General features: G+C 40.4%; 1 protein-coding gene across 2 annotated transcripts in view; it reads left to right on the forward strand.

Moving 5' to 3' along the window:
* The first annotated feature begins 12,448 nt into the window (after positions 1 to 12,448).
* LOC120829594 (copine-9) overlaps positions 12,449 to 16,571 on the forward strand; it is a 56,289-nt gene continuing 52,166 nt past the window's right edge. For both annotated transcript variants that reach the window (XM_040193856.2, XM_078094322.1), the window contains exons 1-2: positions 12,449 to 12,787; positions 14,867 to 14,907. In XM_040193856.2, coding sequence (XP_040049790.1) covers positions 12,708 to 12,787; positions 14,867 to 14,907 — 121 coding nt within the window. In that variant the 5' untranslated portion in view covers positions 12,449 to 12,707. The remainder of the gene's footprint in view (positions 12,788 to 14,866; positions 14,908 to 16,571) is intronic.

Consider the following 16,571-nt stretch of genomic DNA (forward strand, 5'->3'; position numbering starts at 1 on the left):
GGTCGAAGAGAACTCCAAGATTCTTGACGGTGCTGCTGGGTACCAGATCAATTCCATCCATAGAAACTGTATCACGTGACAGCTGACTTCGAAGGCGCTCTGGGCCTATCAAGAATTTAGCATCAGTTAGCATAAGTTGCAAGTCATCCAAGTTTTGATGTCTTCAAGACATCCTTGAAGTCTAACAAGGTGGATGGTCTCTTGTGGTTTGATCGACAGATACAGTTGAGTATTGTCTGCATAACAATGGAAGTTTATGCACTGGTTTCTGATAACATCGCCTAAAGGAAGCATATACAGGGTAACTAAAATCGGTCCAAGCACAGAACCATGTGGGACTCCATGACCAACATTGGTGGTCTTTTAGGATTCACCGTTTACAAGCACAAACTGGGATTGATTCGATAAATAGGATTCACTCCAGCTGTGTGCAGTTCCTTTAATACCAAAACAAGGCACTGTTTTGTAGAAAGTCACAAAATTGATTTGCGACGGATTTCTCAAGGATCCTAGAGAGGATGGAAAGATTAGAGATAGCTCTGTAGTTAATTGGTATCGGTTTCTTCGCAGAGTACCCCTAGGCGTCTCTACCATGTAGGATCATGGAGTGCCTGCATTGGACATCACTGTGCCCCTCTCAAGGATGTCTTTGACCCACACATGGTCACCTCGTTGCACGAGTGGCACGTTGCATGCCCTGTGACAACGGTTGTAGTTCTGTTTCTGCTTCTGTCTGTACATTTGTTCAATTATTTTCAGATTGTCCATGTCTGTCCATCCTGGATTAAGCTGGGATGGGATGACAGGGACAGGTGCTCTAATCTTTTTGCCCATGTGGAGCTCTCCTGATCTGTGTCCGTTCGCCAGAGGAGCGGCACAGTAGGCCATGAGGCCAAGGTAAGGATCACTGGACTTCTTCAGGAGACCTTTGATTGTCCTTACGGCCCGCTCTGCCTCCCCGTTGCCTTGTAGGGAAGTGGGGGCTGGATGTGACATGGCTGAAACCCCACTCTTGCGCAAAATTTCTGTAGTGCTCAGATGCAAATTGGTTCATTGTCACAGCGTACCACATCTTGTATTCCATGACGTGCGAATAGAGATTTGAAGTGCTCCTCCACCGCCTCAGATGTTGTATGCATGAAATTGGCCACTTCAAATAACCTGGAAAAGTAGTCTACAATGACCAGGTAATGTAATTTTCTATCTGAAACAAATCTGCTCCCACAGTGGACTATGTTCTTGTCGGGAACTTGGGTTGCAGTGTTTCTTTAAAGCTGGTTCTCTCACGACTGCACATGTCACAGTTCACAGTCGTGTCAGGACCTTGCTGTGGCCTGGCCATCAAAAAGATTGCTTGGACCTCTGTATGCATTTAGTGAGTCCCAGGTGACCCTTAGGCAGTTTTCTTAGCATGTCTGCTCTAATCTGGAATCTGGAATTACTATACTACTGCGTAAACCAGCAAACCCTCATGAACAGTTAGCTCACCTGAGAATGGCAGGTATGGAGAATTTATTAGGCCAGCCTTCATTGCAGTATATTTTTAGTGTGTGGGGTAGTGTCTTTGTTATGATATGTTTCTATTTCTTTAAGTGTTTTGCTTCTGACTTGCCATCACAGTGTCCACATACATGTTCAGCTCTTCTTCCTGTAAGCCTCCTGCTGTATTCTCGATTGGCGCTCTGGAGAGCGAACCGCTCACTGAAAGCAAACCAGTGTTTCAGCATTTGGGTCATACAGGGCAAAACCCGGCGGTGTAGTCAGCCCAGCCTTAATCTGTTCAAAGGTTTGCTGCTGTTGTAGACCCCAGGCCCACATATTTGATTTCTTCAACAGGTCTCGAAGAGGGTTGTGTTTTCTCCGCCAGGTGAGGTAGGAATTTTCCCAGGTGATTGGTCATTCCCAGGAAGAGCCTCACCTCACTGATATTGCTGTGTTCTGACATGGATATCATGGTGCCCACCTTGTCGGGGTCTGCAGTGACTCCTGAAGCATCGATGACTTGTCCCGTTCAAATATAATATTCCTACGCGCTACAAAATGCTTGTCTAGCTTGCAGTTTAGCTTTTACTGTTGCATATATTCACCTGCTTCTTCATTGTCTAAATGCAGGGATGTCATGTCTTCTGCCTCTTCTCCCATTGAGTGAATCAACGCATTCACCTGGTTTTCCTCATTATGTGTGCCGCACCCTGATCTTTATTTTTTAATACCCACCTCCAGAAACAACGGTTACATACTAAAGGTTCCTACCCCGAATTGCAACTAACATTACATTCTTTACACCCTGTTCATCGCAAATTTGTAAATGATTCCGTGGCGTTTGGAGGGAACGATGAGGCGTTTTGGCGACGTAATACACAAGTGAGATCAGGCATGTACGCTTTGGCTCGCAGAGTCACTGTGCGAGATAGAGCCAATAAAACGTTATATTAGCTGCTAATTAGTGAATGCAAATATTTACAAATATGTGAAATGAACAATTAGTCTCCATTATATGTAGAATGTAAAAGGATTTGGTTGAATTGACTTCCACGTATTTAATATTTTATGCAATAAAAGCACATATGTATTATCCTCAAAGTATGTAATATTAATATATATTATTATTGTAATGTTTGTATATGTATGTTATTGGATGGTTATAACTGTTGCATTAGTGTTTTTTGCATAGTTCCAAATCTTTATTAATACAGCATAATATTCATAGAGGAAATGATGTTCCCTTTCAGGGTGAAGTAAAACATAAAACAAAAAATGTTCACTTCAACCCGAGGGTCGCCCTAAAGGGCACAAAACTGAGCCAGTCTTAGCTACAATCTGCTACAACTCCAACAAATTACAAGATAATTTATGCAAATTAATACAGACAGTGTAATGCAATGCAATGTGCTTATGTACATTTTTTCATAAAAGCCAGAAGCTAACAAAGACGTCTCAAAGTACCTTTAACGTTTTGAACAAAATTATGTGCGATTCGACCAACTACAGAAATTCCAGATTTTCACTCCTGCCAGGCCTGCAGTAAAGCCTCATTTAGAGTACTTCAGCTTCACTCTGTCAACATGAAACCTTCCATGATTACTGTCCACAAAATGGGCTGTTACATAGATTGTTTTTAGACTTGTATCTCCTTGTTTAGGAGGCTTATAGGGCTGTTAGGGCTGTTCTTTTATGCAACTTTCAAAATGCGAAGGCCATATTCATTTATTTCTTCTCTTGTAACTTATAAACTGATATTTACAAATCAAAACAATCATAGCTGTTTTCTAATGTCCTGACAGAAAAAAATTAATGAAGGTGGATATTGAGACCATAAATTAATTTTACAGTGTTTACTGAGATAATAAATCAAGTTAGTACAGTCATTTTCTCACAGACTGAATACAATCAGACCTCTTTTTGCAAGGAGTTTCCTCATGATGGCCATTAGAGGGAATGCTGAGGCTCTTTAGCATTAGCTTCATTTTTCAGACCAGAAGGTGTTCTGGTGTTCTGTTAACCGCAGATGTTGCAATAACTGTTGAAGCCTTCATTTGATGTCCATTAAAACCTCTGTTGGTCTCTCTGGGGAGAAACGCCTCAAGCTGCCACAGTAATGGAAAACTAGGCCAGGGCAGTGGTCTGCAATGGAATGCATGCTTCAGAAGCGTAACATACTAATACTGAAGTCAGATTTGATCCTCGATCAAGTCATGTTTGAGTTGGGCAAAATAAAACAAAGTCTGCAGAGATCCCAGAGGACCAAAAGAACATTCCCTCATGTCTCCTCAAGCATGCTTGACAATTCATATGGAGAGCCTATTAATGATGCACAAGCTCACTTCTTAAATTCTTCCTGTCGTACCTTCTGGCCGTGCTGTTCTCTTCCTAGAACACACATAGCACATATGGAAGCTGTCCAAACAAACATGTATTTCTTCACCCGGTTACTTTTATTGCACTTAGACTCTGATTTATCTTCAATCTCGGGCCTCCTGTTACCTGTCAGCAGCAACAGCGGGGGAGTTGACAAGCTGCGTTAGTTAGTACTTTTCACGTGTCCACATAGCGTGTGGGGGATTAATGTGTGTGTGTGTGCTAAAATTGGCACAGTGGGGGAAAAAGGTACAGTATGGCTGCTGAAGTGAGGGGACGCCTCTTGTGGAATGAGAGGTGTTTTCAGAGAGAAGAAATTGTGTGTGTGTTCTCATGTGTGCGTGGACTAGAGTGGGTGCGTAAAAAATGTCAGATGCCTTACATTACATCAGTTGCTGTACATATTACACTTTTTTAGACCACATGCAGTATGCAGTGTATGTGTTTGCAGTGTATATTTCCAAGCGTGTTTGCACATCATCACACAGTGCTACTCAGTCGATCACATGATCTTTTATTAGGTGGCCATCTTTTGGTGTGATGGTGAACTTCCATTGTGTTATGGGGAACAAAAGTCCACATGAGTGTCCCACGAGAGTGATCCATCCTAGAGTGTTTATGCTTTAAACATTTCTGGAAACAGCTCATGAGATTCAGAACAAGGCTCAGATAGATTGGATAACAACAAATATGAATGAATGTGCTTCAGTGCGTCTCCCTCAATAATTCTACTCCCTGTCCAATCATTCCTATTATGATAACACTATTATTACAAAGTGTGGGAGCGTAGATGCTATTTCCAGCAGCAATAACCAAAAAACTATTTTCAGAGAAATAACATACATTATGCATTCGGCTACGCAGACAGTACTCGTCAGTGCGGCCAATTCATTGCTTATTGGTTTGAGCTTTTATGGGATTTGTTAATGTAACCGACACCAGACCTGGGGCCGCCAGGACCGGTAACGTGTAATTCACAAGCTAACCAGCACTGTGGATCTGTGGTACACTGTGGATTAACGAAGAGACATACAATGTGGTAACGTCTTTCTGTTTTATCCACGGTGGTGCAAATGTGCCATCTGGTGATGTGGTGGAGTAAGTCCACGATGCGTTTAACTGCACTGGAAAAATGTCCCGGGCTGATATGAAGGGTTTCCAAGGGGATTATATGTGAACATTTCTCAAGGTTTTATGTCTCGAGTTGACGTCCTCACAGTTCTCTTCCCCTCCTGATGACTCTGTGCCAAGCCCACAAGTGTCTACCTGCTCCTCTGAGTATTCCTCCTCTTCCTCAGAGTCATGCTCCTGTCTCTCTCACTGTTGTTTATGTGATTGATTTGTTGCTTTTGTCTTCTCCTGGCTGTACATTGACCCTGCTCATCTTCCTACAGGGGCAATTTATTAACAGGTAAAAGAAGGTTGCGATGCAGGGTACGGAGGTTCTGCGCTCCTGGCTCTGGCTGCACTTTGTACATAGGTCCATCTTCAATTCTTTCCACGACAAGATGAATAATCTTTTCCCAGTATGCACAAAGTTTACCCAGCCCACCTCTGGACAGTGGCTCCTGTTCATCAACTAGCAAGTGGGGTGCTCTTCCATACAGAGAAAGAATGGTGAATAGCCTGTTCCCTCATATCTTGTACAGTTGTACATGTGGGGTACATGGTCTTTCCATTCAGTTTATTGAAGAGTCCGCAGCATTTGTAGAAGCGTCATGTTCAGACACTCAACAGAATTCTCCTGCGGGTGATAGGGGGTAATTTGAGAGGTGGGCTTCCGGATCCATTTGTGGTTGAGTAGTTTTTGAACATAGTCCTTTACCTCTTTGTACAAGGGCTTAGGGACAGAGTTGTAGGACGTTTGGACTGGTTCCATCCTCTGGGTGAATTGTCAGCTGCAAGTTTGGAATGCAGCCAATGTCCGACTTGTCCTTGGCAGACACATCTGACTCTTCATTCAACATGTCCCTGATTATTTTTTGTTTATCCTGTTCCAGTTGTGATACGTCGATAGGTGGGTGCCATTTATTTTCTGTCTTTTTTTTTTATCCCATTAATCAGTCTCTTTTCCCTGATTATCTGTTTTTAGCTTAGCTGACTTTACCCTGGGATTGCACTTTGTCTCCAAACTGCCTGGAAAACAATTTACTAGTTTCACAACGTCCTCCAAAGTGCCTAGAAATGTTCTCTTTGAGGGGTAGATCTGATGTCTGATGTGGGGTTCTGAACAGGGATTTTAACAACTTTAGTGGTGCCACTTGGACTATCAACCACGGTGGGAAATAGCTCTAATCCCTCAGAACAGTTAAACAAAACCTTGGGTTAAAAAAAAAATCTCTGCCCAAATCAATTCAGCAGGAATAGTTAGACCGGTCTTTCCTGTTCTCACACTGCACTCAATTGCAGACTTGTAATTAAGTGGAAACTATATCTTCCACTGTACTGCCACTGATGCTTAAAGCTTCTTTGAGTAAAGTAGAAATATCAATCTCAACATGTTGTTCTTGGTTTGTTTCAATTATTTCCTCTAGGACATTACTGCTTGAAAGTGGACAACCCAGACAGTTACGACTGACTAATAATAGCCCTTGTATGGGAAATTCTCCCTGATTTTTACTACAGACCTTCAGCTCAACATCAGCCCATCCATCTAAGGGGACATCAGCCACTCACCCCCTTCTGTTTAACATGTGGATGAATTCCTCTGCATAGTTCTCTGCTGTATGTCACGCCTCAGTTTGTTTTACTTCCAATGCAAATAGCTCTCTCCATCTTCAACTACCGTTACCGTCATGGTCTCTCCTGCCCAACTCATTTCCGGGGGAACTCCGTTTCCGGGGTCCTGTGTTTGCTTCCGGTTTGTGTGTTTGCTACACAGTAGGTAATCAAAGTTAAAAAAAAAAAAAAATCTTGTTACATTAATGTGTTCATTTTGACAGTCCTACAGTGTGTAGAGACGTGTTTTGTGTCAAGGTAGTTTTGTATACTACTGTAGTTGTCCCTCAAGAATGATCCATTATATATACCTTGTCATACATGTTGGTGAAGTTTGTGTTTGTGTCCCGTCTTACGTTTGATTTTGATACTTCCTAAACCCCCTCTCGTTTCAGGTGCCTTGCCCTTCCTCAGGTGTCTCCTGTCGATTGTCTCCCCTGATTCCTAATTGTCTCCACCTGTTCCCTCACCTCCCTCATGGATACTTATTGTCTGCGTCTCCCTTTGTCCCGTGCCAGTGTGTCTTGTAGTTGTGCATGTCCACATCCGCGTTAGTGTTGTGTTTGTGAAAGGATCGTTGTATTTGGTATTATTAGATATAGGAATTATTGGAATAAATCTCCTGCAGTCAAACCTCTCTGCGTCCTTGTCCTCCTCCCCGGCTCCGGCCTGACTGACATACCTTGCTCTATTCAAAATGCTTATATTGCCATCCTCATGCTTACATCGTGAACATAGAGAAATTGCTTGTTGATTTTTTTTGTCTCATAATTAAATGGATCTTGGATGTTGCATATCGTGGAACAATGAAAACATTGGAACTGATTGAAAAAGTCCATTGAAACTCCTCTCGGATGAGAAAATGCTCACTGAAAAACATTCTTAATGCCAATATCTGGGATTGAACCACATTTGATACAAAACATTTGCATTGCAGTGTTGTGCACTGAACACTGGGAGGAAGCATTTCATCAAACCTGTCCTAGTCAAAGCTCCGGCTGCTGTTCAGACTTTTTAAACAATTTCTACAGTTACAACCACTTTTTTGGAGCTTTCTGTTCCTCGTATTCTGTCCCACTTCTCTACAAATACTGAGAGGACTACATTAAGCAATAAGTCAAATAAACCTTTCTTTCTTTTGGTGTTGGTGGTGTTTTGGTGTAATGTTGACATGTCACACCTGGAAACACTAAGAGTGTGGCAATACTGTTGTTCCCGTTGTCTTGTGCCGAATGCCAGTCCAGCTGAGAACCGTCCTGCACGTCCACAGTGGTCGTGCCGAGTTGGGGCCATTTGCACACACAAGCCTCGTGAATCAAATATGCTGTCACATGATCAAAGGGCATTTCAAACCGGGATCTAAGGCGGAAATGTGCAAATGGCCTCTTGCTGCAACGCTAGAAACATTGGACGAAAATCCTTCCTCAATAGGTTTAACCCCCAAAATGCTGAGCAAGAAACATGCTGTAATTCCACATTTGACAGTGCACAAATCCACTATGGTTAACAAAAGAAATACACAGAGAATGTCTAATGCTTTGTCCAATTTACTTGTGGGAGTTTGATCACGGAATTGTTTGAGTTTATTCAAAACTTGTAGAATACGTTTGATCAATCACGGCTGAAATAACCACCATCTCTGCTTCGTTGTGGCTAAAAAATCATCCTGCACTCACTCGAATAACATGTTGGCAGGTTTACTACAGATGTGTGAACCACAAATAAACAATTTTGCTGTGATTAAATAGCTGCATAAGGATACTGATTTGTAAAAAATCAGAAATCATGATTTTTAGGCATATCCAGAGGTAAACAACGTTTTCAAATGTTGCTTTTATTTATGGAGATGGGATCGTTTGCTACTAGGCTTTGCTAACACTGTAGCGGACAAATCAGCATTCAAAGCCCCATCATATTGCGCCGTGATTGTTTGTAGCCTACGGTTTAGACACATATATTTTAGTCATATTTTTGTAGAGTCACTGGGCAAAATATGAGGATTATTGATTATCATTGATTTACCAATGTCAGGGTTTCAGACATAAGGAGAGTCTCAAGTTGAAAGGGTTGGTATATAAAAAATTTGCTTTGGGTTTGGTTTGAACCTGACATAAGGGGTTGACAATATCTACACAATAAAATCCCACTATTTGGACCCACAATTTTATGCCAATGCTGGCTGTGGCTAACCCCATTCCCTGACCAACATACAACCTAAGTAGGTATATATGCGCTATATTATGATCTTATCCCAGTTGCCGGCCAATGCCAAGTGATGTACCATCTCAAATAGTTGTTTAGGTAATGATTGGTGTAAAATTTTTGTAAAATAGGTGTTGGTGAAGGTGTTTTCCAAAAACAACAATGTGAACAAGAATGTGCTTACCAGAACTTTAATAAAGAGCCGGCAGACTTTCATATCTTTATTCTATATATGCATTAAAACAAGTATGTCTCATATGTCCAGTCTGTGACAATTATTTAAAACACCAACATGAAGTGCCACTGTGACACAAGGCACAAATCTTTTAAGCAATCATACCCATTGAAAATGTATCTGGACATACAAAAACAATCTTACTGCCCAATATTATCAGAATAATAACAGGAATTCACAAAGATGTTAACAGCAAGGAATAGAGTTGAAACAACCACAATCCTTGCACCCACATTTATTTTCTTAGAATAATATTAAAATATACTATTAACATCACACCTAAATGAAATGGATTTAAAACCCAATTTAGTCATATTTACATTACGTTTTCTTTCAATTCATTATTCAATTGAGTCTTTATTTTCCATGAAACAAAACAACAACATGTATTTATTGTTAGAGTATGTAGTTCAATTCCTGGAAATATAAATAATTTTGATGATATTCAATTGAATATATATATATATATATATATATATATATATATATATATATATATATATATATATATATAACCATACTCCGGGACAAAGGATGAACTCTATTTGTTGGAATACATTAAGCATTCCAAGTATTGTTCTTCTATATATATATATATATATATATATATATATATATATATATATATATATATATATATATATATATAACCATACTCCGGGACAAAGGATGAACTCTATTTGTTGGAATACATTAAGCATTCCAAGTATTGTTCTTCTATATATATATATATATATATATATATATATATATATATATATATGTATCTTCTCTTTTTGTACGGAGTCAGTTGTCATTAAGGAGGAGTGTAAGTTTAAGGCACATCATAAATGGCTATTAAGCAGAGGTCAGTTCATTCACCTACCCACTTAGTGTTAAAAAAGCATTCACCTAGTGTCAAAAAACACTTAAGCGGAGTACCACACGGCTCTCACCAAGGCTACTGCTGCATTTCCAAGATTTGTACTTCTTTATCAAAACTTTCAATTCCTTTTATATTCTACATCCTCCATCCACTCTTTGAAACTGAGTCCCTGCTATCATCAGCATGTGCTTGTGCTTATTTGTGGGTAGAGCTGTTTGTTTGAACCATCTCACTTAGCACAATGAGACTGGCTTATAATAGAGGGTTGGAAGAGGCAGAGAAGAGACATTTATATGTTGGCCTGGTCAGTTGACGACTTATTCCACAAGAGGGTTTTATTTCTCACGAGACAGCAATGTAGTCAGGAAAAAGGAAGAGAAAAACCAACCTGTGTAAAGTAAATATGGAATTCTTCTTTTTCATATGTTTTATTTTTCTCTCTTTTATTGCTAAAGGCTTTATTTCTCCTGTGAAACCGAAACTAAACAAGATTTCTTCCTTCTGGAATCCTTTGCTGTCCCTTCTCTCGCTCTCACATACACACACACACACACACACACACACACACACACACACACACACACACACACACACACTTATCGCTGCTCTCTTGTCCAAACACTATATTTATAGATTGTGCAAAGAGTGGAACGTTTTTAAATAACTAGAATTCCTTCTATTTTTTTCTCTCTTTCATTCTCTCTTTTTTTGTCTCTCTCTGCCTCTTAATTTGTCTGTCTCCTATTCTGTCTCTATCATCTCGATTTCTGGCTCACCCACAAAATCCTCTCACACAAATCAAATGAAAAATTTAGATTTCTGTGTCATTATGAAGTGGATCTACACACACACACACACACACACACACACACACACACACACACACACACACACACACACACACACATACATAGAATAGCATTTATAATTTTTGTGTGAAAATACCAAGGGACAACTGTCACACCCACTATCCATTGCAGCAGCACATCACAGCAGCATATACTGCAGAAGCAACAGATGGATTGATGGGTGACGTATTGCCTTCATTCTTTTCTCTAAACATTTTCTTTGTTTTTCATCCCACTTCTTCCTTCCTTTTGTCTGAACCCGATTTCTTTCCAAAGATACAATATTTCAAAAACCAGCTCTATTTTTTGCATTAGCTCAGAAATGTAATTCTGGTGATTTGTTCACCATAGGAGGCTTTAAAAGAGTGTGTCATGATGCTTCAAGGAGAGCTGATTAATGGGAAATTACAGAGAGGCCCCTTTCCTGATTTAGAAGCGCAGACGTCTCATTATCATATGACAGCTTTTGCGACTTCTTTCATGCTAATTGACCACTGCTGTGCGAGCCTCACTGCTCTAGTGAATATATGCAGTGTATGATGTAACTGATTGCGTTCGAGCATTGAATACAGCTCGAGTGTAAGAACGGGATGGGAGGGAAAGAGAGATGTGTGTTCGGTTTGGGGTTCCTACACGTGAATTGGTTTTTAGGTCTGATTTTTATAGAAGTCTGGCTTATTTGATGAAATTGCACGTTGTTGGTTTGTATCCTTATGGTTGAAATTAACTCATTGTAAGTCGCTTTGGATAAAAGCGTCAGCTAAATTACGTGTAATGTAATTAAGTCTACAGCATCGCTACGGCCCACTTACAATTTCTCCTCTAAACCCAATGCCCTGAACCCTAAACCCTAAGCCCGGCACCTTAAAAATTATGTGAAATTTAGTTGAGTGTGAGAATCTGTGAGGGCTTCAAATTGTGTTAATACTTTTCTATTTCTTTTTTGTTTGCCTCTTCCTGCACAGTGATATTATTATTTATTTATTTGTATGTTTGTTTAATTTGTATTGCTTGAATTGCATAAATAAAAAATATATATATAAATGAATGGTAGCGCACTTTGCTGCCACATGTTACATCACCATGACAACTTTTTTTACTCTGTGATTTCAACGTCTTTCAGGCTCTTTCATCATTAGATGAGAGGTAGTTATGAATAATGTTGTTACTGTATTTTGGCAAAATTGCTTTTGTTGACTAAAGGTAATATTTGATGATTGATGAATGATATTGATTTCATGTTTTTTTTAGAATGTATACATTCCAATATGACATTTGAACACGTGAGCCGTCCTCTTTTACGTTTATAAATGCCTGGATGCTTTCACTGTTTTTAACGTCACATTGCAATAACTACTTGAGTAATTCCTTTGGGCTAAGTCTTCATCCGAAGTCCTTGCGTAATCTACTGATTTAAACAGAATCTAGTTAGAATGTTCACCTTTAAAGTTCCTCGACATGACGCTTTATGATGTAATTTGTTTACTACAATTGCAGGATGTATTGTGGACTCCTGTTGCAGAAGCCATTGCACAACTATCAATCCTCCTTCATTGGTTATCTCATTTTCAAAGAGAGAGCGAAAAAATGGAGGTAGAGGTAGAGGGAGAGGGAGAGAGAGGGAACGAGAGAGAGAGAGAGAGAGAGAGGGGGGGGGGGGGGGGGGGGGAGAGATGTTGGTGCCTCCGGTTGGCTGCTCTCTTTTTTCTCCTCCTCCTCCTCCTTCTCTTCTTCAGCGCTGGACACGGAGGATCGCTCCGCGGATGCAGGAAGGATGAATGGACTTTAAATCTGCCTCCCAACTTTCAGTGCCTCTCCTGCTCTCCCTCCCCCGCTCCTTCACGAGCTGAAATCTGCCAGAAGATATCTCTGACAATGGATTTACTGCAATCACGATGCTATTGAGAATGATCACATCATCATCATCATCTTCTTATTCTTCTTCTCGCTCTGCGGATGCTCATTAGAGTGGGGAGTCGTGATGATGGCAACGATAGGGGAATTCGACCCGCTGAACACCAGAGTCCCTGCAACTAAAATAGAAGTTACAGTCTCCTGCCGGTAAGGATAAATCCCTTTCAAATATAAATAAAACTGTCAGATATGTAATTCCAATGTAATTCCAATTCCAAAAGCTGCATCAAAGTGAAGATAGATTCATTATGTATGTATGTGGCGATTGGGAATTTGTTTTTAACTGAAGTGCACCCTTTAACATAACATTGTTTTGTCATTTAAGATTGAAATTGTCCAATGCATTTGCGTGAATCAAGACAAAAACGTCTGAAGACAAATGATGTGCCTCCATCCAAAACATATCTGCCTTAGTCCCTGATGCCCTTTGCTCTCAGGTACATGTAAAAGGCTCATCCCACCGTATGCATCAAGGCTATTAGAAACCTTGTGATTTCTGCATAAGGTCCATGAGCTACTGAGCTATTAATGTGCTTTTTTGTTGATAGCTACTGAGCATCAGGTAACAGATTTAAGCATAACGTGCTTTCATACCATTTTTTTTATAACAACAAAAGACATTTAATCTCTCCTGTGTCTAAACATCACACCTGGCGTTCCTCTCCTGCGGTGGCAGGCTGCCCCCGGGTGAGAGCTCCCCGGCTGGCTGAACTGACCGGAGCAGCAGCAACTCCGTCATGGGTTTGCACAGACTGTCAACCTGCTGCCTCCTGAATAATGAATAGCATGCTGTTCGTGTGGAGTCCCTCCTGAGTTGGAGACGGCACCAACCTGGGAGAGGAAATGGGCTTCCAATACATGAACGATTGCGCCCTCGCCCTTAAAAATTACGGCTACATGTCAGACGTCTTACGCTGTTATGAAAAAAAAGTCTAAATAACTTCTATTGATCAATTTATGGCTTTTTTCCATCCTTTTGAATTATTATGCGAGATCAGCAAGACAACTTACTTTACTTACTTACTTACTTAGTTACTTTTTTATGGAATCATCAATTTTGAGCATTTTATTTGCCATAACGTGTCTTCTTTCAGACAAGTGAAAAAAGAACGTTCAAAATACAGATGTAGGTGTTTATTTGCCTGCTTTTGTCTATTCGAGTCTGTAGATTTCTCCTACATTCACAAAAAGCTATCATTATATAATAATGTCTTAATTTATGGAATTAAATGAAAAGGTTCCATAGTGATATCTTTTAGTATTTCTTAGTTGGCTCTTTTTGTTGAACCGGTCTAAACCCTCTTCATCTTCCTCTTCACCAGACGTGACCCATTGTACATCTTATTATATGGCTCACTGTGGTGTGTTTTTCAGGAAAAATGGATGTCAGCACAGTTTTTTTAGATGTCAGTTCCACACAATTGCTCACAGAAAAAGGCAAATTTGCCCGTGACCTAAGGCACTCGCTTGAGACTTTTAGAAAAGCTAAATACAAATAAAATGAAAAAAAGAGTTTAGGATACGTGAACTGAAAGTGAAATTTCTTCTTTTAAAGAAATTTCTTATTTATCAAAACTGCCCAGGTAGCCAAAATGACCTGGCCCAGATCCGGCTTGAGCTCGGCACGCCGGATAAAACAAGTTTGCCGACTCGTCTGAGACTGAAGGATGGATAAATGACGGCCCAGAATCCGGCCGTACAAAAGAAACACTTTGGCTTGGGGCCGGTTACCAACTTGTTTCGGGTCCGGTTGCCAACTCAACTAGAACTCGGAATGAATCGGGCCCGATTCCGTCGTACGACATTGCCGTCACTGGGCCATAATCGAAAAATGTTTTGGGTCCGGTTGCACTCTCGGCCCGGGTCCGGTTGCCGACTAGGTTAAGACTCGTGTGAATGACGCCTCAGAATCGGGTTGAATATATTCTATAATGCCAGATTCGGCCGAGGTCTGGCAGCCACCAACAGGCCAAAACCTGTTTTAGTGCAGTTTGGCTTTAAACCCAGTGGCCATGTCTGAGCCAGATTAGGTCCATGCCTGTAACAACTACATCTGGGCCAGATATAGCAAAAATGAAATGGGCCAAAGCTGGCTCACATCTGGCTGCATGAAGCCGTAACACAGCCGAGCTAGCCACAATACGGCAAAGTCTGCTGGCTGCCTGGGTATTTGTTTAAAAGGGCTGAAAGGATCCGTTCTTACGTGCACTTTTACTGTTTCCACAGGAGTCTGCTGGATGTGGATACATTCTCCAAGTCAGATCCAGGTATGTATAAAGTCTTTGGTGAGTGATGTTAATCAATAAAACTGTTTATTTTGTTGAAATGTTTGCTTTAGAAATTCTGTGATGTTATCAATTTGGATATTGGAGAAAAAAATGAACTATATTGGCTTTAAAAACAGTACTATGATAACAGTAATATCATGTAAGAATTGCAGTGGGATATAATGAACAGTGTTCTACTTGCAACGGATAACCCAGAATGTCAGAGCTATGGATGTCTGCTGATACAATACATGAGTGAAAAAAAGATAGAGGAAGGGTGACATTTGCCTGAACTAAACTAACTGCTGCTTTTTATCGTGGACACATTTGTCCCGTATTTTCCTCCACAACTTTGTTCCCCTCGACCGGCAAACCGACGTTTGCGGAGATCTCCCTCCATGAATTGGAGCCCATCCGCGCGTCCTTATAGTCCGCCAATGACGGGTTGTATAAGTGGTCATATTTAAGCATTTCTTCCAACAAAAGCTATTCAATCTGTCTGTAAACATTCTTGGTTTTAATAATGTCAAAAGCCTAGAAAAATGGGTCGACGCACGCAAGGACGCAAGGAGGTGTGAAAAGGCGCGCAAGGGACACGCAAGAGGCTCTTGCGTCTGCGTGTCCTTGCGTCGCTCTGAAAACGCAGAAGCATAAACTAGGCTTGAGAGTAGGATGGTAGTGCGGATTAAAAACTGAAAAACATTCAACATTCAACAAACATCAAACTTGATCGCCTGTTACAAAGAATCAACTTGCGCACTTTTTAAAAACTGTCATAAGCAAAAACTACCTTCATCTCCAGTAGTGTTTAAATCCATGAAAATATAATAATAATTTTTAACTTCACGGATGTCTTCAAACTACGATGATCACATCAAAATAATTGGCAGACAAGGCTGTAGAAGAAAAGGTGCTTTATTCAGAAAACTAATGACAAAAAGACTGAGTTCAAGATCCATTTTAAAGGAAATGATAGCTTCTCTTCACTTGTCAAGTTTGTACTCCCCCATTGCCCTTCTGACCTTGAAGCGTTCTACTAATGCGGCAGTATCATTTTCAACAATAAGTAGCGAACGGTTGACTTCATATGCCTGGTTGTTATTCATTTAAATTGTAAATTGACTTATTAAACATTCTCTCCATAACTCACTCAGTTTCTCTAGAAAAAATACTGAAATATTCATTTTCATAGTTAAAGTGAAATATTGGCCCGAATGGAAATCCTTTCTCCTAAAGGCATAATTTAGGAGAATCATTTGTATAACAGGGATTTGTTATTCAAATGATATAATTGAGCAATATATCCACTACACTTCAATCAGTTGCTCTTTTTCTACCAAATCATTCAAAGTATACATGGCAACTCCTAGCTTCTCGTACGGGAGGCATTACTGTACTGATGTGGTTGTGGAAATGCTAAATATAGTAACATCACAAGACAGGTGGTTCAAAAATACACAATGCAGAATTAGGCAGGAAAGAGTTGCTTGACGTCACAGAGCTGAAGGTGAGTTAGTCACTCCATTCTTATGTTAATACTATTCAGCAGTAATAGAAAGCACCCAATAAATGGGTCATCTGTATATAACCTCCACACGATAGGGAGAGGGTCAGAAATATGAGGAGTCCATTTCTTTTGAAGCCCTGACCAAAGAGTAGCAGGA

The sequence above is a fragment of the Gasterosteus aculeatus genome, chromosome 2 (assembly GCF_964276395.1).
Source record: "Gasterosteus aculeatus chromosome 2, fGasAcu3.hap1.1, whole genome shotgun sequence".
In the NCBI taxonomy this organism is placed as follows: Eukaryota; Metazoa; Chordata; class Actinopteri; order Perciformes; family Gasterosteidae; genus Gasterosteus; species Gasterosteus aculeatus.